At 42.6% G+C, this 27092-nt stretch overlaps 1 protein-coding gene across 1 annotated transcript in view; it reads left to right on the forward strand.

The window, feature by feature from the left end:
• Nucleotides 1-578: 578 nt before the first annotated feature.
• Nucleotides 579-27092, forward strand: part of SNAPC3 (small nuclear RNA activating complex polypeptide 3) — a 39833-nt gene continuing 13319 nt past the window's right edge. Inside the window, exons 1-3 of the mRNA XM_030567244.1 lie at nucleotides 579-821; nucleotides 15578-15655; nucleotides 26480-26564. Of these exons, the coding sequence (XP_030423104.1) occupies nucleotides 595-821; nucleotides 15578-15655; nucleotides 26480-26564 (390 nt within the window). The 5' untranslated portion in view covers nucleotides 579-594. The remainder of the gene's footprint in view (nucleotides 822-15577; nucleotides 15656-26479; nucleotides 26565-27092) is intronic.

A 27092-nucleotide genomic window follows, 5' to 3' on the forward strand; every position in this document is an offset into this window, starting at 1 on the left:
ATTATTAAACCGACTCCTTCCAGTAGTAGTTTTCTTTAAAAATATCCATAGATGCAGCACTGTATTGATATCCCACATCATTAGGGTGACCAGAGAGCAAGTGTGAAAAATTGGGGAAGGGATTGGGGGGATAATAGGATCTTATATAAGAAAAAGACCCCAAAAATCGGGACTCTCCCTATAAAATCGGGACATCTGGTCACCCTACACATCATGGCACGAGAGCCCCCTGCTATCTCATTTTGGTTCTATGGAAAGCCTGCAAATTAGTGCTGTGCTCATTGTTAAGTGTTTTTACTAGGCAAAGAAACTTTAGAAAAAAGAGACAAACATTAAGTAGTTAAAAGAAGTGAGTCTCTTCCCAGACTATTTAATAGTCACACAGGTTTTGGCCTGAGAACTGTGCTTAGCTGGCTGCTGCTGCTGTGTGCAGCCTGTGCGGCCTAATGCAAGGAAACCGGGGGGCTGGGTTTCTGAAAACGGAGCCTCTCCGTTGCTAAGAGACAGGAGAATGGGAAACTACAAATCCCACAATGCAGTGGGCGCTCGTTTCCTGGTGGCCCCCTCCCTCTCGCCCCCCGCGGTGCTGTAAACATGGCTGGAAGCAGTGGTAGTGCCGGCTGCGCGGTGCCGGAGTACGAGGTGCCTGAGTTGCACACGCGCGTGTTTCACGTGGGTTCCTTTGGCGCGCTCTGGAAGCAGAACCTGCACAGGGCAGACCTGTCTGTGCAGGAGGCGGTGGCCGAGGACGGGGCTGCCGCCGTGGCTGAGGATTTGGGCTGCGGGCTGGAGACTGCAGCAGAGCTTAGGGCTGTGTGCAGGTAACTGCAACTAGTGCCCTGGGGGAAATCCTGATCCCCCGCAACACACTCCCTTATTGTGTGGGTCATTCAGGGGAAGCAAAAGCCTTTGAACTGCATGAAAAGCATGATGACCCAGAGTGGTGGGAAGCTTTTATTTAGCCTCTGCAGAAGCAGCTCATTTTCTTAGGCCTGGTCTGTATTTAAAAGCTTTGTTGGTATAGCTGTGTCAGTCGGGGGGGTGCCTTTGTTTTTATACACCACCAACTCCTGTCTGATGGAGCTCTGCCCTCTGTGTAGATGCGGTTATATTGGCAAAAAAAAAGTTGGCATGTGGCTATAACTTAATCTGCCTGGGAGCTGGTTTAAGCTATGCTTGGTGGTGCAAGTTGTGTGTCGATTAGGGAGGGCTCCAGCAAACCCTTTCAAGTGTAGACATGGTCTTAAAGTGCTTTTGTCAGTATAGCTTATGCTAGTTCCCTGAACTAAACACACTGTACTGGCAAAACCGTGTTTGTTTTGTTTTTATAACAACTGTGCCTACACTAGGGCTCTATTTGGTCTGAAAATGTCATATTGAAAAAAACCACCTCTAACTGATAGAACAGTAGTGGCAAAAGTTTTAAGTGTAGATTTGGCCTTAGTCTGCCTTGCATCCAGGGCTATCTTTAAACACAAGCAACACAGCTGACTCTTTGGGGCATAGACTTGCAATGTGGGTGTGGGAGGCAGTCTTACTTTCCCATCTCCATTGTTAAGACTGGTGAGGCTTCACTCCTTTGGGAGCCTCAGGCCTGCTTGCAGACCAGTAAATTGTAAGGCTGGGCCCTCGCATCAAGGGAGAAAGTTGTCTAATGGCTAAAGGAACAGATTTGGAGTGAAAAGTTAATAGATTTTTTTGCCCAGAAAGGACCACTATTATGACTCTGTAATGTACCCTCCTTCATAAGAAAGGTCGCAGAATTTCATCCACTCACTGTTGCAGCAAGCCCATCAACTTGTGGTGAGCTAGAGTATATTTTGTAGAAGTGTATCTGAGTTCTGTTTCTAGCTCTGCTACTGACTTGATATGTGGCCCTGGGCAAATTTTGTGCCTCAGTTTCCCTATTTGTAAAATGAGGCTAATACTTATGGTGGGTGTTGCAAGGCTAAACGCATTTATATTTGCAAAGTGTTTAACATCAGAGTGAAAGAAGTTGTAGTTCTCCAGAGTGTTTTTAATATGTACTGTGTAGAGAACTGGCGATAGTGGCTCAAGTTTATATGGTTTGATTTTAATTTTTTGGAGTTCTTTGCGAATGCTAGAAGGAAACCATTCACTTTTTCAAGCTACACACATTGGGCTAAATGCAGATTTGGTGTAAGTAGGCATGACTCCATTGAAGTCAATAGAGTTGCACCAGCTTACCCCAAGTATTGAATTTGGCTTGGTAAGTTTCCTTCAGCACCCAACTGGTCATGATAATTACAAGTAAAAAGAAAGCGCACATACTCTGAACAGCATGCTGTAGTAATAAAGGCTAATACAGTTGTAATACAAAATTACCCTTGTACCCACCTCCAGTGTTTAACATTATTCATCATTTAACCAGTGCTAACAAAACTGTCATGAAATGACAGAACTCATTTGTTAATTGCAATATTTATTTCAAAATGTGTGCCTGAGTGGAAAGCCAGAGCTGTTCTGGCAGAGGAAAAGCTGCTGGAATGGGGTGACAAGAACATCTCTTGTTGCAGTTTGAAGACAGGAGGTAGTAACTGTGAATACAGGGGGAAAACTATGAAGTACTAATCTAAGTGTCAGATCCATGTGTTAGATATTAGAGCTTAGTAAGCTATTGAGGAAGGAAGGCCTGCAAGGATATTTCAGATGCTGCAGGAAGGAGTGTCTGTGATTCAGTAGGTGGGGCTCTTCAATCTTGTCTTCGCTGGAAAAACATACCAAAAATTACCACCATTCTCTCACCAGTTGAATTGAACCAGTGCTTGCGCTGCTGGATGCTTTATGTAGATAAGGTTTCAGTGCTAAAATAATTTTTTGACTGTTTTGACTGGACTTTGCTTTCCATAGGTCTATTGAAAAAGAGAAAAGGAGCTCAGACCACTGGAACCTTGCCTACGTTAGGGCTTCTATTTGTTTTAATACTGACTTAGATGAACCAGAGGGAATTCTTTCGTAAGCCTTCCCAGTGTAGATTCAGCCTCTGAGGTTATGTCTACACAGGAAAGAAAACTCATGGCTGGCCTGTGCCAGCCAACTACGGCTTTTGGGGATTGGACTGATGGTGTATTTGATGGCTGTGTAGACCTCTGGGCTTGGGCTGGAGCCCAGGCTCTGGGACCCTCCTACTCCACAAGGTCTTGGAGCCTGGGCTCCAGCCTGAGCCTGGAGGTTTTCACAGCCGTGAAACAGCTCTGCAGCCCAAATCCCATGAACCTGAGTTGGGTGGCACAGACCAGCCATTGTTTCTTCTTTGCCATATAGACATACCGTGTCACTGCATTGTGCTAGGTTGTACTGTGCTACTAGAATTGTAATCTGGATGAGACAACAGTGTAAGTCTTGAGCACTTGCAGTTACCTTTAACAGAAGCAGGGTGTCCCTGGCCAAATTCCAGTTTGTCATATTCTGCCTACCTAACCTCTCCTCTGTAATTTCAACTGGACACAGAGGTCTTCACTTCCCGTCTTAACTAGATAGTGTGTCTTTGTGCTGTCAAATAGCTTCTGTTTTTCATCCCAGGAGTGGCTGTGCCATGGTTCCTGCTGAAAATGGTTCCTGTTTATATTTTGTAATGTGTTTTGGGATCTGTCAAAATGAAAGGTGCTTGTGATGCAGGGCCTGCAGTCTGTCAGTATATATTTCATAGCAAGGGAAATTGATAAATCCTTGCTACTTCTACGACCACTAAAAAAGAAACAGATCATGCCCTAACACTAGATTATCTTAACTCTGAAAGCCAAGAATGACAGACATGCAAATTTTGACCAGTGAGAAATATTTATGGAGGCTGAGGTCACAGTGGCCTGAATTGCAGACAGGAATGCTGGGGGTAATGACAAGACGCTAATCCTCGTGTTGGCGACAAAGACTATGTTATATGTTCCAGACCATAATTCTTCCTACACTTTTATGTGAAACTGTTCATGTAACCTCACCCTGATGTGGTAATAACTCTTAACAATTGGGACTGGACAAGCAGGTTAGGTGAGGGATAGAGGCATGTTCTCTGCAGGCTGGGAAGAGGCTATCAGGTTGACCAGGAATGGTCAGTAAGGAGACTTGACATCTAAAGATAAGATTTTATTTTCTTTCTCTAAGTATCTCACTGGGCTTTGCAGAGTATTTATTTGAGGTATGTTATTCAAACATTTTTACTACCAACAAAGAGAAAACAGGAGTAAAAATAGTCTTCAATTTAACAAAAAAATAGTTAAGACTATTGCTGTTGTACTGCGTAACTTCATGCAGAGTGCCCCAAGATAAGAATCTCCAACCTCTGTTTATCATTATGGGCCACATCCAGTGCTATCTGCATGGCCTTGAGGATGTCACATGGGCCACAACTCTGTGATGATTGGGCTACAGGTTGAGAACCACTGCTCTAGAAAGAGGTGCTTTGGAGTGGAATTGTTGAGCCTGACCCCTTCTCCCTCCCTCCCAAGCTCATGGTCTTGGTCATATCCGGCATAGCCAGGTATCCTTCCCCATTAAAGTTTACCACAAACAGCTGCAGCCTGTGCCCACAGGGGAGAAGCCATATCCTTGGTAACAAGTTTCACGGGCTTTTTAATCCCTTCAGTTTGTTTTTACATGTGCTTTTTAATTTTTCGGCATCCTTCAGTTTCTACTTGTTTTTTCCTGTATCTTCTATGCGTTGAGTTTTCCTCCTGCAGATCTCTCCTCCTTTATTTTCATTCCCCCCTGCAGTGTTGCCCCATGTGTTGTCCCCTGCCTCCAGTGTTACAGAACAGCACTCCCTTCATGTTGTCTTGTGCACTTCAAAGAGCTGTGAACTCTAATGCCATCTAGGAGAAAGGAGTGAGAGAGAACATCGGGCAGGCAGCAGCTGTCAAGGGTAGAGAACAAGTCACCTGACAGCAGCCTATTGCTTTCTGTAGCAGAAGGAATGCAGGTGTGGATACCCAGGAATGGTCTGGCACTGCTGCAAATTGGCTCCCTAGTCTCTCATGTGGTTGTTCTCCTCTCAAACTAAATAGCCCTAGTTTTGTGAATCTCACCTGATCTAGGCCTTCCCAACCCCTAAGACTGCCTCTGAATACTTTCAATTCCTTCCCTTGTATTTTTTCTGTCCCTCTTTCTTTGGGATGAGATGACAACTTGAATGCATTCTTCAGTCTGTATTAGAGGCAACAGGCCCCGTTCATCCCTGTTGTAACCCTCAAGGTCTGGCTGCTCACGGAGAAGCATGAGGTCTGGGGCGTGTTCTACAAGGCTGCAGTGATCAGCAGCGATGCCTATATCCTGCATTGTGATGGCTTTTTATTTTCTGTTCATAAAATGAATCTCAAGGCTTCAGACATCTGTTTAGGAGAAGCTGCTGAAAAGGAGAACTTACCTGAGGTGGAGAGAGGTCAATGGAATGGACAAAGCCCAGTTTGGCGATGCCAAGAGGAAATTCCCCCATTACCAAGCCTTTTCCAAATCAAGAGAGTGACCCTCTGCTCTTCACAACAGCTCCAAGTTCTCTGTGCTTTCAGCAAAGTGAGAAGATGTTCTTTTATCTTCCTATCCCTTTGTAAAGTAATCAGCAAAGATCACTTTATGTATGTATACAGATGAAATCCTCTTTCCTATAACATTATGCAGTCTGCTTAAGGAAAACCTCTTGTTGTTTCACGATTAATTGCTTGGGCCTACCAAAATGGATACAGTTTTCAGTTTGATAGAACATAGATGGGAATAGGTTGCATTTAAGCTATTTTAGCGATAATATCTTTAAGTCCCAATAAGTGTAGTAAGAACAGCGTGGTGGTGGTGAGGGGGGAATAAGTTGTCCGTAATGACACTCTTGTGTTAGAGCTACATATTTTGGGGCCTAAGGCTAGGGAGATGATATCCTAAAAGCACAGACTTCAACTGAAACTTCTCAATAGGTAACCCTGACTTCACAGGACTTCTACTTGAAGCAGATGCACCCTGGATGTAATCACTTTCAGTTTTATCTACAATTACTGTTCTCCTAAATGAAACAGTGATTTCAATGAAAAGGTGAATTTATGCCCCATTAGACTAGTGTGTGAGGGAAAGAGGGGAAAAAAAACTCCTCTCATACCTCCTTTAAATAGCAACAAAAAAGATAATGAAAGAAGCCTGTTTATAATGGGCTGAAGAAACTTTATAAAACAAAATTAATAGGTACAGGTTTATAATTTCCATAGTTAAATCCTTTTAAAATACATTACATGGTTAAATGTCTATTCTTCACAATCGACCTTATCAAATTATCTGACATGAAGAAACAATGGAATAATATTTAACTTGGTGCATGTTCTAGCATCTATGCCTAGATTAAATCTCTTAAAAGACCTACCAAAACAGACAAATTGGGGTATCCAGTTTCCATGCATGTGTCTGGTTTTGATTTGTATATTAGTCAACTTTCACTTGCCTACCTACTAATCTTATCAGGTTGTATATGGAACTGATTTTTATAGATCCTTCAGTTTCTCCTGGATTAGAAATTATATATATTGTATAAAAAGCTATACTTATCCTACAGATGTCATCGGCAATTATTGCTTGCTTAGATAACCATTGTTATCGTCCTTAGGTGGCTAGGTTCAAATCTCTAAGTGTTAAGAGATCACTTCATTAATTTAGAGATTAAATAATTAATGTTGGTCAAGTGCTTTGAAGATTGAAAGTACTAAGCTTCATTTTTCTAGTTCACCTGCTGAATTATTCATTGTGTAAGTGTACAGCAGGCTTAGACTCAAAGATCAGTGTGGATTTTAGGTAAGTCAGGCGAGGTGCGGTTGCAGGTACCTTATTTCACTGCAGCCCCAATTAACCTCCTTGTTTTATTAGGAGGTGTAGTTGTAAGTATCTCCAGGCATGTGTTATAAAGCTGTGTTAAGCAAGTATTAGTGTCTTAAAGTGTTAGTACTTAGTGTCATTAGTATTAGTGTCTCAAAGGTGATAAAAGTACCGTCTTTAAGAAAAAATACGTAATATAAAGGGTAATATCTTTATCTAATTACAAGGAATAAATCTGATTAAAATATGTTCTAAATAACTTAAAAAATTAACAAGCGGAGTTTGCTGCTGTGGTCATCCAATGTAAGTAAGGCCACAGTGGAGGGATAGCTTAGTGGTCTTCTATTTCCAGGGACTGCAGATCCAACTTTGTGCAAATTTGACTCAGCTCTTTGTCCCTAATAGTATTTATACAGCTCTAGAGTATCTTTCCAGAGGAGAGCAATTAAATTCCTGTCACAGACCTAGTCAGATGCCTCCTCTTGGGCACTTGGCTGGATGCACTCACAGCAGTCTGATCGCTGAGTGTTTTAAGACTCCAGCATCTGAACAGTCCAAGCACTACCCCGTCTTGGGGCACAGATCCTCTGTTTAGCACTCCCCTTTTGAGAGCTTGATACCAAATCCCCAGACTCGAACAAAGCTTAAATATGAGCTGTCCTAGAACTCCAGCTCCACAGGTGACTCTTCAAGGGCATGTGTTAAGTGTAACACAAATCACAGACAGACTGCACAGGATTCTGAACCACCATTGCACAAATACACACATCTGTACAAAAATAATAAAGCCTACATGCATTTCCCTGTCTCATCACTTCTGAGCATTCTTTGGACTGGGTCAGAGTCCTCTGGGGCTAGGGAGAGTCCTTTCTGCTGGAGTGCATAACTAGTCTTTCAGTTAGGGAGCCTCTCTAGCCAGTTATTCTGACCATGGCTGGTCTGTGCCCTTCCTCTCTCCAGAATCCTATCCAGAGCTTCTTGTCCTGTCCCAATGAAATAATGCCTGTTCCTTTTTTTCCCTTTCAAGTGATTTTTTTCCCCACATTCTCCACTTCCCTTGCCCCTGTGGAAGTTGGAGAAACTAGTTTCAGCCAACCTCTTTAACTTACTCATTGTTTGATCAAAGTACAGTCGTTAAGATTAATCTTTCTCCATTTTATCTAATCTGGGAGAGACCTATTTACAGTCTTGTCTGCAAAAGTGGCTATATGTAGACATAGAGGTATTCTGATACAACAGTTTTCATAACCACTTCACAAGATCAACTTATGAATTCTGATTGTGCAAACTGATTCCACAAATCACCACAATTCCATGTAGATCACTGCATTGTCTTTCAGATGACTGTCAACTGTTTGTTTTGCATGGGTGTTGAAGAACTCATGGCACTGTTTGTAAAACAGTTTGTCCTGTTTTCTTCTGCTAGAATATTTCTCTGCAAGGATCATTAGTGTGCTGTGAACCAGTTGGCTGATGCACCCCCATGTGTGAGGTAGCTCAGCGTGCGCGTGCTTGTCCAGCATCAGTATAGGATGCCCATCTTTTTTGCAAATGGCAGAGTGAGTTAAACCTCTGCATATGACACAAACTATACAGAAAAACTTGTTTTTAGAAATATTTCAAGTTTTTAAATACTCTACTCAAATAAATCCAGGCTTCCACGATACCATGGGCCTAATTATTCCTGTGTGACTCCACTGACTTTAATGAAGTTATATAGGGACAAATTTGATCCCAACTTTATGGGCTCTTGCGGGAGAGGGAAATTATAACTAAGAAATCAAAAACCTCTAAAAATGTGACTTCCATGGAAAGTGATGCAGTTCTAATATCTGATATGTCTCAGACTACTAAATCTAGAAACGAATGCATCACCCCTTTAGAAAATTAGTGTTCCTGGCTTTCTTATGTTATGATGCTTCTGTGTCAGTATCTTTTGACACAGTTAGCCATGCTCTTCTTTAAATCTTGTCCTACCTTAGCTTCTATAACTCTGTTCTCTTCTGGTTCTCCTCTGACCTCTCTAATTGCTTCTTCACAGTGTCCTTCAGAGACTCTTCCTCATTCTGCCTCCCTTCCAGCTTTCTGTGGCGGGTTCCACAGTGTTCTGTCCTTGGTCCTTGTCTCTTTGCCCAGAGATAAGGTGTAGAAGGAGATCTCATCCATGAACAAAAGTTCATCTCCAAGATGATGGTTCCCAGATCTACCTTTCTATTCCAGACCTGTCCTCTTCTGTCCAAATTAAAATCTCAGCCTTTTTTCTGACATCTCTTTGTGAGTGTCTAGCTGTCACTCAAGCTCACCATGGCTAAAGATGTACTTCTAATCTTCCTTCCTAAACCCTCCCTGTTACCTCCTTTCTAAATTAGTGAGGATAATACCACCATTCTGCCTGTCACTCAGGTCCATAAACTGAGCATCATCTTTGACTTGGACCTCTCTCTGGGCCTTCCCATTCAGGCTGAGTCTACACTACAGTTTGTTGGCATAAATTATGCCACTCAGGTGTGAAAAAACCACCCCCCTGAGCGGCATAAGCTACCTCGACATAAGCGCTTGTGTGCATAACGCTGTGTCAGCAGGTGAGCTGCTTCTGCTGACATAGCTTCTGCCATTTGCTGAGGTGGTTTTATTATGCCAATGGGAGATCTCTTCTTCATTTTTACCAGATGTGCTGCAGCACTGTATAAGTAGACCTGCTCTAAATATTGCCAATTCTTTCTGTATAATATTTCTAAGATATGGCCTTTCCTATCCATCCACACAGCTAAAACTCTCATCTAGGCTCCCATCTTGATTTCTGTAATATTCCTCTATCTGGCCTTGACAAATGCCATCTTGTCCTTTTCATATCCATTCAGATAGTTTCTCCAAAGGTAATTTTCGTAGCCAGCTGCTCTGACAGTCACCTACCTCTCTTTGCATCCCTCCATTACCTCCCCCATCTCTGTTGTAAACACAAGCTGCTTATATTCACTTTCGAGACCATTCGTGGCCTATCCCCACCCCAGCTATCCTATCACGTTCACTATTGAGCTGTTGGTTCTGGCCTCCAATTGGCCTAGGGTGCCAGCCTCCATTGCTTTCTTGTTAATTTTTTCAAACAAACACCTCATGTTTTTCCCCATGCTGCCCCATATGTTTGGAAGGCATATCTTGTAAATATCTGAAGAGCTACCTCATTATCTCACTTCAAATCCCTCTTTAAGGCCATGTCTACACTACCAATTTGTGTCGAAAAAAGTGATGTCGACACCCAAAAGTTGACATAATAGAAATAGGAATTTCATGGTCACACTTGCTTCCTTTGTCAGCAGATCACATCCACAGTGGGGGCATCATCATTGACAGTGTGAGCAATGCAGCGTGGGTACCTATCCCACAGTCCTGTTGCTAAGTGTTGTGGGAAGGTGTAGCAGATCGTGGTGCATTTTGGGACCGGGCTCTGTTCCGTGATGCATCGCTTTCTGTCCCAGCACTCCATGGGCTTCCGGCTTTCTTTTGTGGCATTTTTTTCAATGGCTCTTCTTTGTTGTACACCGCGGCATCTTTGTGAGAAGGGATGGATCCTGCACTGCTTTCCTATGCTCTGTTAACTGTCATGAAGACATCACAGAGGGCAGTGCAGTTGATCGTGAAGTTCCTAACTGACGAAGACTTGCAGGTGCCTGACATTCTGTGCGATATGGATAGGAAAACTCATCTTTGCTGCAACACCTACTAAAACCTTGACACTTGTTAGGCTGCAGAGGGGCTGCGACTACTTCCTGTTATGCTGACCAATATTATCTCATCATTTACTTGTGCTCCCCCGTCCGTCTGTATCCATCTGTTGTCTTTTGTCTTGCATTTAGATTGTAAGCTCCTTAGACATCTCTCTTTTGTTCTGTGTTTGTACAGTGCCTAGCACAATGGAGTCTTGGGCTGTGACACGGGTTCCTATATGCTACGGTAATACGTATAGTAAATAACCCGTTGCTGGTCTAGGACCGACTGTTGCTTCTCTTGATCTGGTTCTGTGTTCACGGGGGAAAGAGAGAAACAATTTATGTGGCAGAATATTTTAAACAGCATCTGTTTGAAGCTGCTCAGGGGTTTGGAATGTTAGACATCTCCGCAGGGAAATGGATTAATGGGCAGTGTGCAGATGGAACAGTCAAAAGGGCCTGACAAATACATTTTCTCATGGCTCTGCAGTTTGGCATGTAGATATCTCCCATCTCTTATGTGGGGAGTGTGGGTGAATATTGCTTTATTTCTGGAGTAGAACTCTGGGATAGTCAGGATAAAAGATGTGATATACATGTTAGATGTATTCTCCTTATTGGAGTGAATGGGAAACTGGAGACTTTCAAAGTTGCAAGATAAACTCTTTGAAGGGAGGGGAGAGGATATTGGTTGTGGGAAGGGAAATTTAAAAAATCTTTTAGCTTTCAGCAACTGCAAACATTTATTTTTATTCAGATACTCTCCTGTAGCGCTAGCTACTTCCCACTAAAAAGTGCATTCTGAGGAAGAATTAGCAAAATGGCAGCTTTCAGAGGGATCCAGCTGCTATTCATTAAGTGGAAATACTGAGTACTGACCAGAAAACTGTCTTAAGTATTTTTAATATAGATTTACCAGCTACCTAAGGGCTTAATTGTGAACAGCCTTACTCACCCATTCAAGTGTCCTTTGATCCATATCACCAGTCTGTGTAGAGGAGCTGGGGAGCCACTTCTGTGGGGCCACTTATTCCTCGCTCCTGTGCAAGTAGGTGAGGAGGGGATACAGTTATGACTCGATCCCCTTTCCAACACGCTAGCTCAGGGGTTCTCAAACTTCATTACACCACGCCCCCTTCTGACAACAAAAACTACTACATGACCCTAGGATGGGAGACTGAAACCTGAGCTGCGCTGCCTGAGAGAGCCGAAGCCAAGGCAAGGGGCCTATAACTGAAACCCTCCGCTCAGGGCTAAAGTCCTCAGGCTTCGGCTTGGGCCCTGGGCAGTGGAGCTTGGGCCCTGGGCGGTGGGGCTTCGGCTTCAGCCCTGAGCCCTAACAAGTCTAAGCCAGCCCTGGCAACCCCGGTAAAACAGAGTTGCAACCCACAGTTTGAGAACCACTGCGCTAGCTGATACAGATGAGTTGGTGCTGAGGGGGAAGTAATCTGCATCAGATATAGAGCCAATATAGAGGCAAGCAAGGGGGGAACCAGGGACGAGATTGAGAGACTGAATCCCAGTCTTATTCCAAGACACAACTAATCACTGAACTTTTATTTTCAGAAGGTGCTAGTAAATGAATCCTCCTGTCTTAAAGCTATTGCCATATTGATGGATCATAAGAACCTCACGAGAATTTGTTACCTATGGTGAAGTAAACCAAAATCATCTCAAATTAATATAAACCACCATAAACTGGGCTATTACAATTAAGGCATCTGACCAGAACCAAAGTTTACTTCTATGGAAAGATGTTTCTACACAAGAGTCTTCATGTTTGATAACAATTGGATTTCTTTGTTGCGTATCGTTAGTAGTTAATCTCTTCCTAACAGCTGGGTTTATCAGAATGTATTGTAGCAGGAAGAAGCGAGTCTGATGTTGCAGCCAGCACTGATTAAAAGCTTACAGCCAGTGCTACTTCATTAAATAGAGGCTTTGCTAGCATAAATAACATGCACTCTGAAGTTTAAAGGGATACCATAAAGACTTTAATGTATGATTTTTCTCTGTGGTTAATAACTCAGTTCTTCATTTTTGTCAGTTTGTACAAGAAAACTAGACCAGTACATTCCAATTTTTTTCTTTTATGTTACAATCCATTAACAGTCAGTTTCACTTTGAGTCTCATGCCTTAACCCTTGAACAAACAAGGAGAGTGCTGTATTATACAACATCTCACAGATACTTTCTATAATTTTAGGATCATACATGCTGAACTCAGCAGACTTCACACACTGCAAACAAAATAACAAATAACATTCTTAATCTAGCAGAGTCTCAGTACTGGAGGACTGGATAGCATGGAGGTCAGTAACTCAATATGGAGCCTTTCACTTCTAAGATAGTGGATCAAATCTGATCCAGATTAGTAGTGACAGAGAGCCTTTGCTGTAAGACAGTTGTTCATTAGCCTATGTAAAACTTTGTGCCAACCAAAAGAAACTGCCCATAATAATTGTCCTCCTTTGCTGTTTCTACACTAGACTTTTTAATGTACTCCCTTTTCTACCATAGATGTAGTTCCATCACTGTAGCAAAGGTGGGAAAACTGTGGTCAAGTGGCTGCCAGTATTTTAACTACCATGTTGTGTCTCATGGTATGCATGGAGCAGGTCAATGCACTTGGTGGTTGCATTTCCAATAGTCACTTGTGGCTAGCACCTGCGATGACTGGGAAATTTTTAGGACAAAGTGTATAGACTAGACCAATTATTGCCAGTTTTTGCAGAGGCACCAAAGATTGAATGGTAATGAGAACTGAATTACTTTTTCCCTCTTAGAGATGACCGCTCCTAGTCAAGTTTGAGTACAGGAAAACTTGCTCGGTGACTTCTGTACCTGTTGTATGGATAGAGAGCCACATGCTCCTCCATTTGTCAACCTGAGCAGGACAGGAATAGTTCCTGAGCATAAAAGACTCTTATTAACTAAAAGAGACTATAAAGTGTAATGCTTGTAGCTAATAATAATGGCAATGGTGAAGCCACCAGACAATTCCTACAAGTATCTTACACCTGCAAGTGCTTGAGCACTTAAACATTTTGAAAGGCAAACTTTCAGAGCAATCTTTATTCAGAAGAGTGTGCACAATCCTTATCTTCACTGCTTATTAGCCTTAGGGTATGTTTGCGCTAGCAGAGTTTCTTTGCCAGCAGTTACATTGCCACTCAGTGCTGAAGGGAAATCGCTGTTGTGCGTTCACACTTTCAGCTGCCTGCACAACAGTGTGTTCGGCACTTGCATCGGTATTTGGAATGGTGTACTCTGGGCAGCTGTCCCACAGGGCATCGCTTCCTCTTCTGTCACTAACTATTGGGAAGGCGGAGGGGATTGCCGGGCATAGAGTGGTGGGATCACATCGTCATGCACATCTGGGATCACAAGCAGTGGCTGCAGAACTTTCAGATGAGGAAAGCCACTTTCATGGGACTGTGTGATGAGCTCGCCCCAGCTATGCAGGGTGAGGACATGAGAATGAGAGCTGCCCTGTCATTGGAGAAGCACTTGGTGATTACATTGTGGAAAGTGGCTACTCCAGAAGGCTACCAAACAGTCGCTAACCAGCTCGGACTGGGGAAAGTCTACCATTGGACTTGTGTTGACAGAAGTGTGCAGGGTCATTAACAGAAGTGTGCAGCCCGGCGCAGAAAGCTGTACACCTCTTGTTGGGGTGTGTCTTTTTTTTTTTAAATAGCATTGCAACAGTGCAGTTTCTGCGCACAAAGTGGTTTCCCAGTGTGTACGCTTGGGGAGTTTCATTGCAGAAAGCGCCTTTACTGCACAGAAACTTGCCAGTGTAGATAAGGACTTAATCTTGTCCAAATTTTTGCACAGATTTCCTGTCTCAAACCTGGGAAGCTTTATCATTTGTACTCTGTTTATAATTTAGTAAACTTTTGGAAGACTAACCTTGGGTTCAGGAGAACTAGGGTCTTTCCAGTATTCTACTACTGACTCTCACAGAGCGGCCTTGACTCAATCACCTGTGTAAAGCACTAAGAGTATGGCTACATTTGGAATTTCAAAGCGCTGCCCCGGCAGCACTGCGGGAGCGCTGCCACGGCAGCGCTTTGAAGTGTGAGTGTAGTCGGAGCGGCAGCGCTGGGAGAGAGCTCTCCCAGCACTGCATGTAAACCACATCCCTTACGGGTGTAGCGTGCAGCGCTGGGAGCCGCGCTCTCAGCGCTGCCGCCCTGATTACACTGACGCTTTACAGCGCTGTATCTTGCGGCGCTCAGGGGGGTGTTTTTTCACACCCCTGAGCGCGAAAGTTACAGCGCTGTAAAGTGTGAGTGTAGCCATGGCCTAAGAGTTCCTCTGACGAAAGGCACAAAACCAAAGGAATATTTGTTTTCTCTTCCAATTTCAACAAAACCGTTTAAGGAAAGCAGGATACTGGTTGATTTGGCTAGGCATGACTCTAAACCAAATACTAAGGAACTACTATGAACTAATAATCCTTTGCACTTCTGTAGCCTTTTTCCTCCCAGGAGCTCAAAACACTTCATAAGCAGTAACGCATTTACCTTTGCAACACGTCTGTAAAATTGGTAAGTAGTACATCCCTTAGTTTACAGATTGGGAAACTGAGGCATAGATTAAACAACTTGCCCAGGTTTACATGCACAGTTTGTGGCAGATCGAGGTGCAGATCCCAAATTTCTTGGCTTCCAGTCCTGTGTCTTGACCATAAACCGTCCTTTTACCCTGTTTTAGCTGTTAATTTAGGTCTTTACAATATAAATATCTGTTTCCTGGTGTTTTGTCTATCAGGGCAGTCCTCAGATTTACAACACGATTGGTTCCTTAAAATTGCTTTGTAAGTCAAAACGTCGTAACTCAGAACCGCAATTCACTGTATTGCGGGACTGAGCATCGTAAAGTCAAAACCAATTGTTGTAAGTCGAATCAGGGTGTCAATTCAGAAATGCCGTTAGTGCTGTTTGTCGTAAGCCGAACATCGTAAAGTCGAGGAATGCCTGTATATATTTTTTGTTGAATAGTTTGATTTTTAATTATGAAAGAAGAATGAAAAAATATATAACAGCTATTCTTATTTACAGTATTGACATGTTAAAGTCCCCTGATAAAGAAGAAGATCCAGAGATTATTTCTGAAGACAGCAGCCTAATAACTCTTCGGTATGTTGGATTTTGATGCCATTATCAGAACCTGGATAAGATAAATTCTTTAACAGCTATAGTATCATAATGTGTGTGTCATTCAGGCAATGGTATATCTGCTGGGCAGTTTCTAGTAATACATTAAAGATCTGGAAACCATCTTTGGGGAGCTTAGGTTGCACCAACCCACTGCTTTATGTGCTTTAAAAAATTCTGGAGCAAAAAAATAGAGATTTTTCATGCCATCTGCATTGAAGGATCTCATTTAATAAAGACTATCAGTTATAGTACACAAGATTATATGGCTGTTGAGCTTTAACACCAGATGCTTTTGGACTTTTAGAGATGCTAAGAGTATGAGGCCAGAAAGGACCACCACATTATCTAGACTGACTTTCTGCAAATCACAAGCCATCAACACCACCCAGCAACCACACACTAAACCTAACTGCTAAAATTAGACCAAAATATTATGGGCCTCAGGAGGCTAAATTATTGTGTACTATAAACAGAACGGGGAGACTGAGGTGTGACGTTGCCTGAGGACCCTTCAGTGACAGGGAATTCAATGAGCTATTCCCAGGTGACCTTGTCAAGAGATCTACACCCCACTCTGCAGGCAAAAAACCCCAAGGTCATTGCCAGTCTCACCAGTTAGAGCCTGAGTGTGTGAGCAAGAGCCAGTCAAGCAAGCAACGAAGAGAAAATCCTCAGTACCACTTCAGAGTACTGGCTTATTCCATCCAGGGTTCCATCGACAACTGCGGCCATCTCTAATTCTATAGAGACAAAAAAACAAACCAACCACACCTACAGTGGGGGTCGAGGGATAATAAGTCCCTTTCTGACTCCTGCAGGTGACCAGCTGAAGCCTGAAGCATGAGATTTTAGGAATATCAAATGCTCAGGAAACAGGAAGTTAAATATGAATAATAAAATAGAACTGACACAAAGGTGGGAGAGAGATTTCCCCAGAGTTCGAGGTGGGTCTGAGGCATGCTGATCCCTGGTAATAGGATAGTTATGTTGCTATGCCCAAAGAAGCAGTTCCTGGGTGGTAACCAGATCACAACACTCTGAGCCCTAAATTGCTAAAATGCTATCATGTGGTAGTAACAAACCCAGCACTTCTGGTCCAGTTTAAACCTTGATTAAATTATCCCGCGCTTGGCCAACACACGCTTTGATTCATTGATGGTACTTGACATTCTTTTTGCCTGTCTAGAAAAAAGAAAATGCCATCTGTGGCTTAAAGTTAGAATTAGTGTTGGGGGTGGGAGTCTTGCTACTGAAAATAACACATCTGGAAAAGCCTGCAGGTAAATAGACATGCACATATAATGAAAATTAATGTGTGTTAATATTAACTATGTGAACAGTATATTTAATACTGTTATGAGCTGAGTGAAACCTTGTTATGCGGTGTTAATACCTCTTTGAGATTGGATGTGAATGCATCCTTCAATTAACATAACAGAGAGACTGAGTTAATCAGAAATCCACCAAGTAAAACAGAAGGGGGTTGTGAACCCACCCAGAAGCTTTGGACTGAGTGGTTTTGCTGAGAGGTGCATGAGCGAAGGCAAAAGACACAGATCAGAGAGTGGGCCTGGTGGATAGAGGTTAAAAACAAGCCAACCAGCAGCCTATAAGCACAGTGTGACCTGGAAAAAGCTAGAGACAGCTTTTGGGTCTGGTGTTGAGGCCTGGGGCTGTACGCTAAGAGACTGCTTCGTTTGTTCTTGGTTCCTCCTGATTTCAGAAACACGACTTTGTACATTCCTTGGAAATAAATAGGATTGTGTCAAAGTTAGACTCAGGACTCAGTTTGTCAGACCACTCTGTTTTACTAGCACAGCGCTCTGCTAATAACACCCAGATAATGTGAGCACCATGCAAGACACAAACTATCTTATTTATACAAATAAAAGGGCAAGCACTTAATAAGATAACAAAGGAAGCAGAATCTGATAAGTTTACCTGGGCTAGGCATGCATATCTTATTTCCTTACTAACTATTACTGATCTTCTGTTAATGTTTTGCCATTAGCACCCTTGTTTATGTCTAATGTTTCTTTTCCTGGCACCTGTATTTCAACAGTTCTTATTTCTGCTTAAAGGTACATACACATTTCTTTAATCCATTCTTATTTTTACAATATAATTCATTCTACTTTCACAATCCCTCCTTTTGGTCAAGCTCACGCCATGAACAACATTTTACTGGGTTCCACATATTAACCGTTCTTTATCTCTTTGTGCATCAGCAATATTCAAAATCATCATATTAGCACTCTGTTTTGGGGCAGTCACCTGGGTGGCATGCCTTACACGATTTTGGATACAACAGGAGACTAACTGAAAACATACAAAAATTATTAAGATTCCAAACAGGATAGTCAGGGCTCCCTGAAGCAACCAGTTTCCTATGCCAGAGAAATTGAACAGGTTACTTAGCCACTTCCATAAAGAACTCGGCTCTTCAGGGGGAAGATATGAGATTTGTTCTAAGTGGCTACAGCAATGTATTACTTCATTGGTATCGTCAGGTATAAACACACATTGTTTTCCAATGAGAGCACAGGTCCCTCCTTTGGCCACCAGGTTTTGGAGGGCCACCTGTTGGATCGCCCCTGTTTCTTTGGCCAGGGCTCTTAAACTTTCTCCAGTTTTATTTGCCATTATTTTAACTGCTGCTTGTAACCTCAGGAGCCCTTTTGCCTGGTGTATTACTCCCCCAAGTGGGATAAAGGAACTGCCAATAGCCTCTTCCCAGGTGTCATTACTGTTCCATATTGTGTTAAATGGACATGGTCCTCCAGTGAGGTCTGGGGTATTGAGTGGGATAGCCAGGACAGGAACACAAGTTTGAGAGTGGGCTGGGATGTGGCTGCAGACCCAGCATTTAGAAATAATAAGGGTCTGAGCTATCCACACTTGCTGCTGGATAAAAGAATTGTCATTGTGGACTCCCCAGACGTTAAGACACCAGCAGCCGAGGAACAGGCAGCACCAGAGGTGCATGTTGGAGGCAGGGCCCTTCTGGTTCTGACAACCTCAACTGAGGAAACCGCAGTCACAGTTTTATGTCCAGCAGGCGCTAGGCTTGCTACCGCTTCTTCTTGGGCCTTGCTTTAGTTTGTCGTCTGCTTCTGGCAACCCTTATGAGAACGTAGATTGTAAGGTATTGTAGGCTGTTCCTCTACGTCTTCTTCTGGAGTCACAATTGACTCTGCGTGGTCCTGAGGTGGTGGTTGGTTTGTTGGGGGTGGTGCATTCTTACACTGCGAAGAATGTATCCACTCTGAGATGCCAGACAGTTTAACATCCATCTGGGTAGTAAGCAGTGCCTGATGATTCTTTGATGTTCTTTGTCTCTTTACTACTTCTTCCTTGACTCTGGCTATAACAATGGCCTTCACACCTTATCTTTTCCTGATGCATACATTCCTCATTCACACAAACAAATTGAGAATACAAACAGTATTTTATATCGAACAAAAAAAAAAAGCATTGCAAATTTAAACCTTGTTAAGTTTTACAATTAATAACCAAGACAATTTACATTGAGACTCAGGCCTTCAATGTTTCTCTAATTTACTTAACATAGACACAATAGAGAATCCTGTCTCTTACTACCTAAATCTTAAAATAAAGAGTTAGAGAGGGCCCAATTTGTAATGCATATGGGAAAACAGAATCTTATAGTCCCAGAGAGTCATTTCTTTCTGCTATTTAAAAAGGGTGGCTAGCTGGATGAAATCAAATTATACTTCAATTCTTATGGGACATTATAAAATCCTGCTCCTACATATCCCCCTTTTGACACTAAGGGCTTGTCTACATCAGAAAGTTGCAGCGCTGGTGAGGGAGTTACAGCGCTGCAACTTTGAAGGTGTACACATCTGCAGGGCACCACCAGCGCTGCAACTCCCTGTTTGCAGCGCTGGCCGTACTCCCGTTTTGTCTCGGGTGTAGAGGATCCAGCGCTGGTGATCCAGCGCTGGTAATCCAATGTAGACAGTTACCAGCGCTTTTCTTGACCTCCGTGGAAGGAGGAAGCCTCTGGTAATCAAGCTGGTTTCCTTTCCCGGTTTGCTCTCTCGGTCCCGGAGCCACCCAGCAAACCGCAGGGAAGGAGACCTGCTTGCTCGGGGTTCCGGGACCGAGAGAGCAAACCGGGAAAGGAGACCAGCTTCGCCGCGGTTTGCTCTCGCGTTCCCGGAGCCACCCAGCAAACCGCAGGGAAGGAGACCTGCTTGCTCGGGGTTCCGGGACCGAGAGAGCAAACCGGGAACGCCGCGGTTTGCTCTCTCGGTCCCGGAGCCACCCAGCAAACCGCAGGGAAGGAGACCTGCTTGCTCGGGGTTCCGGGACCGAGAGAGCAAACCGGGAAAGGAGACCAGCTTCGCCGCGGTTTGCTCTCTCGGTCCCGGAACCCCGAGCAAGCAGGTCTCCTTCCCTGCGGTTTGCTGGCTGGCTCCGGGACCGAGAGAGCAAACCGCGGCGTTCCCGGTTTGCTCTCTCGGTCCCGGAACCCCGAGCAAGCAGGTCTCCTTCCCTGCGGTTTGCTGGCTGGCTCCGGGACCGAGAGAGCAAACCGCGGCGTTCCCGGTTTGCTCTCTCGGTCCCGGAACCCCGAGCAAGCAGGTCTCCTTCCCTGCGGTTTGCTGGGTGGCTCCGGGACCGAGAGAGCAAACCGCGGCGAAGCTGGTTTCCTTTCCTGGTTTGCTCTCTCGTCCCGGAACCCCCCTTGAAGCCGCCCAACAGCGCTGCAGTGTGGCCACATCTAACACCACTTGCAGCGCTGGTTGCTGTAAGTGTGGCCACTCTGCAGCGCTGGCCCTATACAGCTGTACTAATACAGCTGTAACAACCAGCGCTGCAAAATTTTAGATGTAGACATGGCCTGAGATTATTAATCACCAGTGTCACTTCTTATTTGTCCACGTAATAGAAAATACTGGGAGGTGATTTGGGCCTGTGGCTTTAGCTTTGCATACATTTGTTTTATCCACCAGCACATTTTAAACATTTCAATTAAACACATACAATTTAAAACCAAAAACAATTAGGGGTAGTAACATTAGTATGCCAGTAGTTGTGGGAGACTATCCAGAAAATATGTTATACCAATGGTAAGCTGTTATGTTTTTCTGCAATGGCAATTCTTAACATGTCCCCATTTGCGTGTATAATATGAATGGTCCCGTTTTCCACATTTTTTTTTTCTAGGAACTATGTTACCTTTTTACCTTTTAACAGATGATTGGTAACTGTTTGCCATTCAATGCCAAGATTGATAGAGAACTCGGCTAAATCAGTGTTTACAGTAAGCTGAGACTTTGTTTTGTTATTGTGGCAAATAGTAAATGTGATTATTGGTAAACACAGTACTTATATTACATTTACATTTGTCTTCTGGTGGGTTACTAACACTTTTTAAACAATTTTCCCCAAGAATTAACACATACACATAGCCCATTATACAGTAGTTTCGTCTCATTATTAATTTTATTTCACATACAGGATTCTAGTGAGACGTCTTTACTACAGGGCTTTGGAGCATACCCACTTTTGAGGAGTCCAGTTGGTACAACCTCTGGTGTCCAATAGTTTCCCTTTCTCCACTGGCTTGAGGTCCAGGACAGCCAGAAAGATCCCAGGTGCAATCTGGGAAGTGGGCGAACCTTCCAAATCTTTGCTTCCAGAGCCTGTTGGTGTGCAATTTTAACAACAATTTCTTCACTTAACAAATTTTGTCTCACCGTACTGGAGACATACTGCATTTATTTATATTGATAGGTATCAAACAATGATTTTTCCTTTGCTTTAACAGATGCATCAAAACCTTAATATTTTCTGATATTACCCAAAACATCTTATGTTCTAAATATCTGCATTTCAGTATATTACATAGCTACTGCAGTATGTTTTTTTAATTTCATTTGTTTTTGTAATAGGTTGTTGTGTAGCTGGTATTAGCTTTTTCTGAAAGACAGAAATAACATTTTTCTACCCCTTTCGGGGTGGCATTGATTATCGCTTAAAAGATTCCTTTCTTTTACAAATACCCTTGCTGATTGCAGGCAAAACAGAGGAATTACCTCCATATTTTCCTGTGTTTTTTGTTCTATAGGCAGGCCAGGATTTAATTTGGTTCTACTTTTTAAGGGTTATAGGGAAATTATTCCACTGTTTAGTTATTAAATTCATGAGGTGGTGTACCTCAAGTTTTTCTTTTTATATAGCAGACCAAGTTTGTAATGTTTTTCCTGCTGTGTTAAGCTTTAAGTTTATTCACAGGTAATAGCTGAGAAGCATCATTATCATATTACCTTCAAGGATTTTTCAAAAAATCATACACACTATACATTGTTACAGGGGTACTTACTGACATTACATTTATTTCAATGTTTAATATTAACAATAACATTTAGTATCAAATCTCTTAAAGGGATCTTGTTATACCATGTCTTTTATTTAGGCAGTTTCTTTTATTAGTTAGGTAATTTGCATCAACACAGGCTTGGCTTTTGGATTCAAAGCCATCAGCAGAGCTCAGAGACTCTGTCTTAAAAGGGACACAATCAACTTCCACCAGAGTTTTGATTTCTTTCCACTTTCAACTCCTGCTTACAAAACACAGAGATCTGAAAAAAGAAAATACAGTCTATTGCGGCTCTTTTTGGAGCCCTAATAGGATTTTAATTCAGTAGCACGTTTCATTTGCATTTCATTTACCCCCTTCTATAATATACACTGCACATGTCCTAGGGAAAATGTACATTCCTTCTATACTACAACTTTTTTTTAAACATTAGCCATATCAATTTTTACATAAGGTGTAACTGTTTCTTTTGTTCTTACAGAGTTTTCATGTACCCTTATCAAAGTGACAGTCTGATTACACAGAGCCATTTTAAGGCTCAGTGTTTTTAACATTGGCTTCTTTTTGTTTTGTGCACCTCACCTCTGCTGTTGCTTCAGAGGGTCTCTGTTAATTTCTTATTCTTTCACTACAGCTCTTATCTGCTATTGTTAGAAAAAAACCAACCAAACAAACAAAAAGACTTCAGAATCTCTCCCTATTCTCCTGATTTTGACTGCCTATTGCAGCCATTACTTAGTCTTTATATAAAAACATTTTAAATTTTGTAAAGAATCAAGTTACCCCTTAAGGGTTAAATGCTAAATCCCAAAGCCAAACGACACTAATTACCTGTGTCTTGCAAAAAGGTCTGTCAGTTTTGCAACTTTGAACTAAAGAGTCAAATGAATTTTTAGTGGCATTAAAAACAAAAACAAAATCAATGTATCTCACACCTAGAAAACAGGAGTTTTACAAACCGGATGTGTTGGTTTAGATTCTTAGAACTTCACATATTTTCACAGACAAATAGATACATACACATTTTCTTTTCCTTAACATTCGTTTACACTGCTTTGTTTTTATATAGCTGTATATATATTAGGATTATTTACAGGCATTCTTCTGGAAAAGGGCCCCATTTTCCCTTCAGAATAGCTGCAAAGAAACCAAGAATTCTCTCTCTTTAACATGGCCCTTTTTAACATTTTCACAAAGTTTAACTGCTTAATTCTCTCCAGCCTCTGTAGAGTTAACTTTTCACTCTCTTTCCTTAAATCACTTGTTTATCTCCCAAAATGATACCTTTATCACCTCGGATTTCACCATTTTAAGTATTGTTCCAGGGGTTCATGCCTGCACTCACTGCTTTTCTTACTCCTGACACTATTCCCTTAGGGCTTTCAACCTGTTTTTCAGTTTCTTTATCTGTTGCTTGCCTGCTTGTCTGGGCCCAATCCTGCTTTTTTCCAATGAACCGTTTGTGAGTGCTATTGTGGTCACTTCACAATTTTGAAAGAAATGTTCAAGGAAAGGGACCAGGAAGGGTGGGGGCTAGTTGAGGAGCCCACCCTCCTTGCTGTATTGGTAGTGGAACACTAAATAATCAGTTTCTGAGGCAGACAACAAAGGGGAACAGAACAAGGGGCTTGTTGTCCTTTTTACAATGAGATGGGAGTATGAAGGGGGTTGGGATCGATCTGGGGTTTGGAGAACGGGGTAAAGGGGAGTGCTTGGTCGGTGGTGGGAGAGGAGGCTTTTAATAAAGCTTTTAACTTATTATTTTAATATTTGAGAGAGGCGAATTTTGATTTTGTTCGCCTACAATTTGCCTCATCCCACCACTGCATGAGACAATTAACCTCTCCTTTAGCCAATTTAGTTTTAGGTTGGCCGAATTTGTCCTTTAAGACGTCCACTCGGTCTTTGTTTCAAGATTTTAACTGTGGCCACTGAGTTTTGGGATCCCCCTGAGTTAGCCTAGACCATTTTCCCAGAAATTTACAAGAGTCCAGACCCTTTTTACAGGAGTCTGGACCCATCATAAAATACATAAAATGAGCCGGCGTTCATTTAGGGAACTGTCCTGACTTAGACGTCTGGTTACCCATACAGGAGGACTTCACACACCAATCATACCAGAAGGAAATTCAAGTTCATCAGAGTGATGCCCGGTACAACACACAAAAGGAGCCCACAGGCTACTGCCTCAATCATCCTTGCTTTCACACCAAGGGTTTTACCCAAAGTGCGGTGCGGCTGCGATTGTGCAGATTCCACTCACTCAGAACGCAGGGACAGGAACCCCTTGGTCGGCTGATCCCCAGACGGAGACGGCACCCAGACTCAAACACTCCACAGGAGGACGGATAGACACAGAGACATGACAGTCGTCAGTCCAGACAAAACACAGAAATAATTACCTCTCCAGATTCCTGATGTCAGATCCCGGGATCCCTACAAGAACAGAGTGGGAACCAACGGGTTCAATGGCGTAGACTTCACTGTAGTTGTGTGCCTTTCCGTTCTGATGGAGGACTGCTCGGGCCAAATGCCCAGGTGCCGGCTGCCATGGTCGTCCTACAAAAATGGTCAGGAATCACACAGCCCCAGTGAAGACAGTTGCCATCTCAGTGGGACCTCCAAATTGTCAAAGTTAGACTCAGGACTCACAGTTTGTCAGACCACTCTGTTTTATTAGCACAGCGCTCTGCTAATAACACCCAGATAGTTTGTGTCTTGCATGGTGCTCACATTATCTTATTTATACAAATAAAAGGGCGAGCACTTAACAAGATAACAAAGGAAGCAGAATCTGATAAGTTTACCTGGGCTAGGCATGCATATCTTATTTCCTTACTAACTATTACTGATCTTCTGGTAATGTTTTGCCATTAGCACCCTTGTTTATGCCTAATGTTTCTTTTCCTGGCACCTGTATTTCAACAGTTCTTATTTCTGCTTAAAGGTACATACACATTTCTTTAATCCATTCTTATTTTTACAATATAATTCATTCTACTTTCACAATTGCATCAAAGAAAGTACCAGATTCCATCATTTTCTACTTCCAACCGGAATATTGCAGGGCAACAGTATTATGCCGTACCTGAGATTCCTAGTTTCTTCTAGGAAGGGATTTACAGTATGCTTTGAAAGGAATTTGTTATACTACTTTTTATTTTACACTTCACTTTATATTCTTGTTTAAATGAGACTTAACAGAAGTAGTTTGGATTTCTATAACTATGAGAGAGAGAGAGTGACTCTGTAGCCCAATGGTTAGGGCATCCACCTGGGAGGGGTGAGACCTGGCATCCAGTCCCCCTGCTCCAGTCATTCTTTCATTATTTATCCACAGTGGAACAGTTTCAACAGGGGAGACTAAGAGTGCCTCCACATCAGAATATTCTATAGCCCAGTGGTTAAAGCATCTTAAGAGATGTGGGACCCTTATTCAAATCCTTTCTCTCCCTATGGCGGGGGGGAGGGGAATTTAATCTGGATCTCTTGCATCCCAAGTGAATACACAACCTCTTCTTCCTCCAGCTGTTTTGCGTGGAACGAGGCAGCTGCCTAACTAATTCACTGGTTCAGGAAATATGTTAGGCATCTAAGTCACCTAACTCGAGGCAGCAGGTTCCCATTCATGGATCACTAGGAGAGGTAGGTATCTCCTTGCAGCCTGGATTTAGGTGCCTAACTCCAAGAGGTTGGGGGCTTTGTACATGCCCCTGTTGTCAGCATTGCTCTTCAGCTAGCTTTGGTGGCTCCCTGCCTAGTATGCTGGCTTTTGTGGATCGCATTCATAAGTACCTCCCTCTTCCCTTTTATAGTATAGGGACCCTAGGTACTTAACTTGGCCTTGTGGACCACAGTGTTGGTCTTTTGATTTTCCAGGTGTTTGAAAGTTAGGTACTGTAATGCTCAGCATTGCAACGCCTAAGTCCCTTCCAGGCTTCCACCCTGGATTTTAACCTATTTAATGTTCTTTGTAAACTGCCAAATACGTTGATGGTTTGATATATAAAAATAAACATATACATACAATGTTTGTTCTAGAAGATTTCAGCCAATCCTAGATGCTCAACTTTCAATTAGTTTTTCTGAACAGGTGGCATTAGCATAAAGCCAAGTGAGTAATCAAGACATTTATGTAGGCTTACGACACCACGATGTAATAAAAAAGAGAGACTGCTGCCTACATCAGAACATTGTTTCTGGAATATTTGACAATATTTGACCATGGTCAAATAACAGGTGGTCAACTGATTGGTCACTTGATGTTATTCAGCTGGTCAATTGACCAGTTGGCCAAGCCTCATCTCTCTGGAAGTGTTTAGGCTGTTCCATTTTAAACCAGCATTGCAGTTCCCATGTCGTTTTAAAATCTACCTAGTTATGCTAAACAGCAGGCTTTATAATGCCATTTTGCCTTCTCTCTCTCTCCTGTTGCCCTCTACCCTATCAAGAATTAGAAAGAAGGCCCTGGAGAGGCGAGAAGAAACCATAATTGTAGATCGCACTTGCAGACAAGAAACATTTATTTATGAAATGGTAAGATTTTCCCCTCTTCTCCTCCCAGACTCTCAAGACAATTGAACCCTGTCAAGAAAACCGCTCTCAAGGACTTCCTTTGCTTTGTGTGTTTGATTTGCTGGTGAAGCCAACTATATCATTTACACTGTTGTACTATGAGTTTGCAAACAATGACTGACTAAGATGACATATGCTCCTGTAAGTGGGTAGCCCACACTGCAACACTTTTGGGGCATGGACTATCTCTCACTGTGTTTGTAGAGTCCCTAACACAATGAGATTCCAAACTTGGCTGAGGCTTCTAAGCATTATCACAGGGATAGGCAATCTATGGCACGTGTGCTGAAGGCGGCACGCAAGCTGATTTTTAGTGGCACTCACACTGCCCGGGTCCTGGCCACTGGTCCAGGGGGCTCTGCATTTTAATTTAATTTTAAATTACGCTTCTTAACCATTTAAAAAACCTTATTTATTTTACATACAACAATAGTTTAGTTATATATTATAGATTTATAGAAAGAGCCCTTCTAAAAACATTAAAATGTA

The sequence above is a fragment of the Gopherus evgoodei genome, chromosome 6 (genome assembly GCF_007399415.2).
Source record: "Gopherus evgoodei ecotype Sinaloan lineage chromosome 6, rGopEvg1_v1.p, whole genome shotgun sequence".
Classification (NCBI taxonomy): domain Eukaryota; kingdom Metazoa; phylum Chordata; order Testudines; family Testudinidae; genus Gopherus; species Gopherus evgoodei.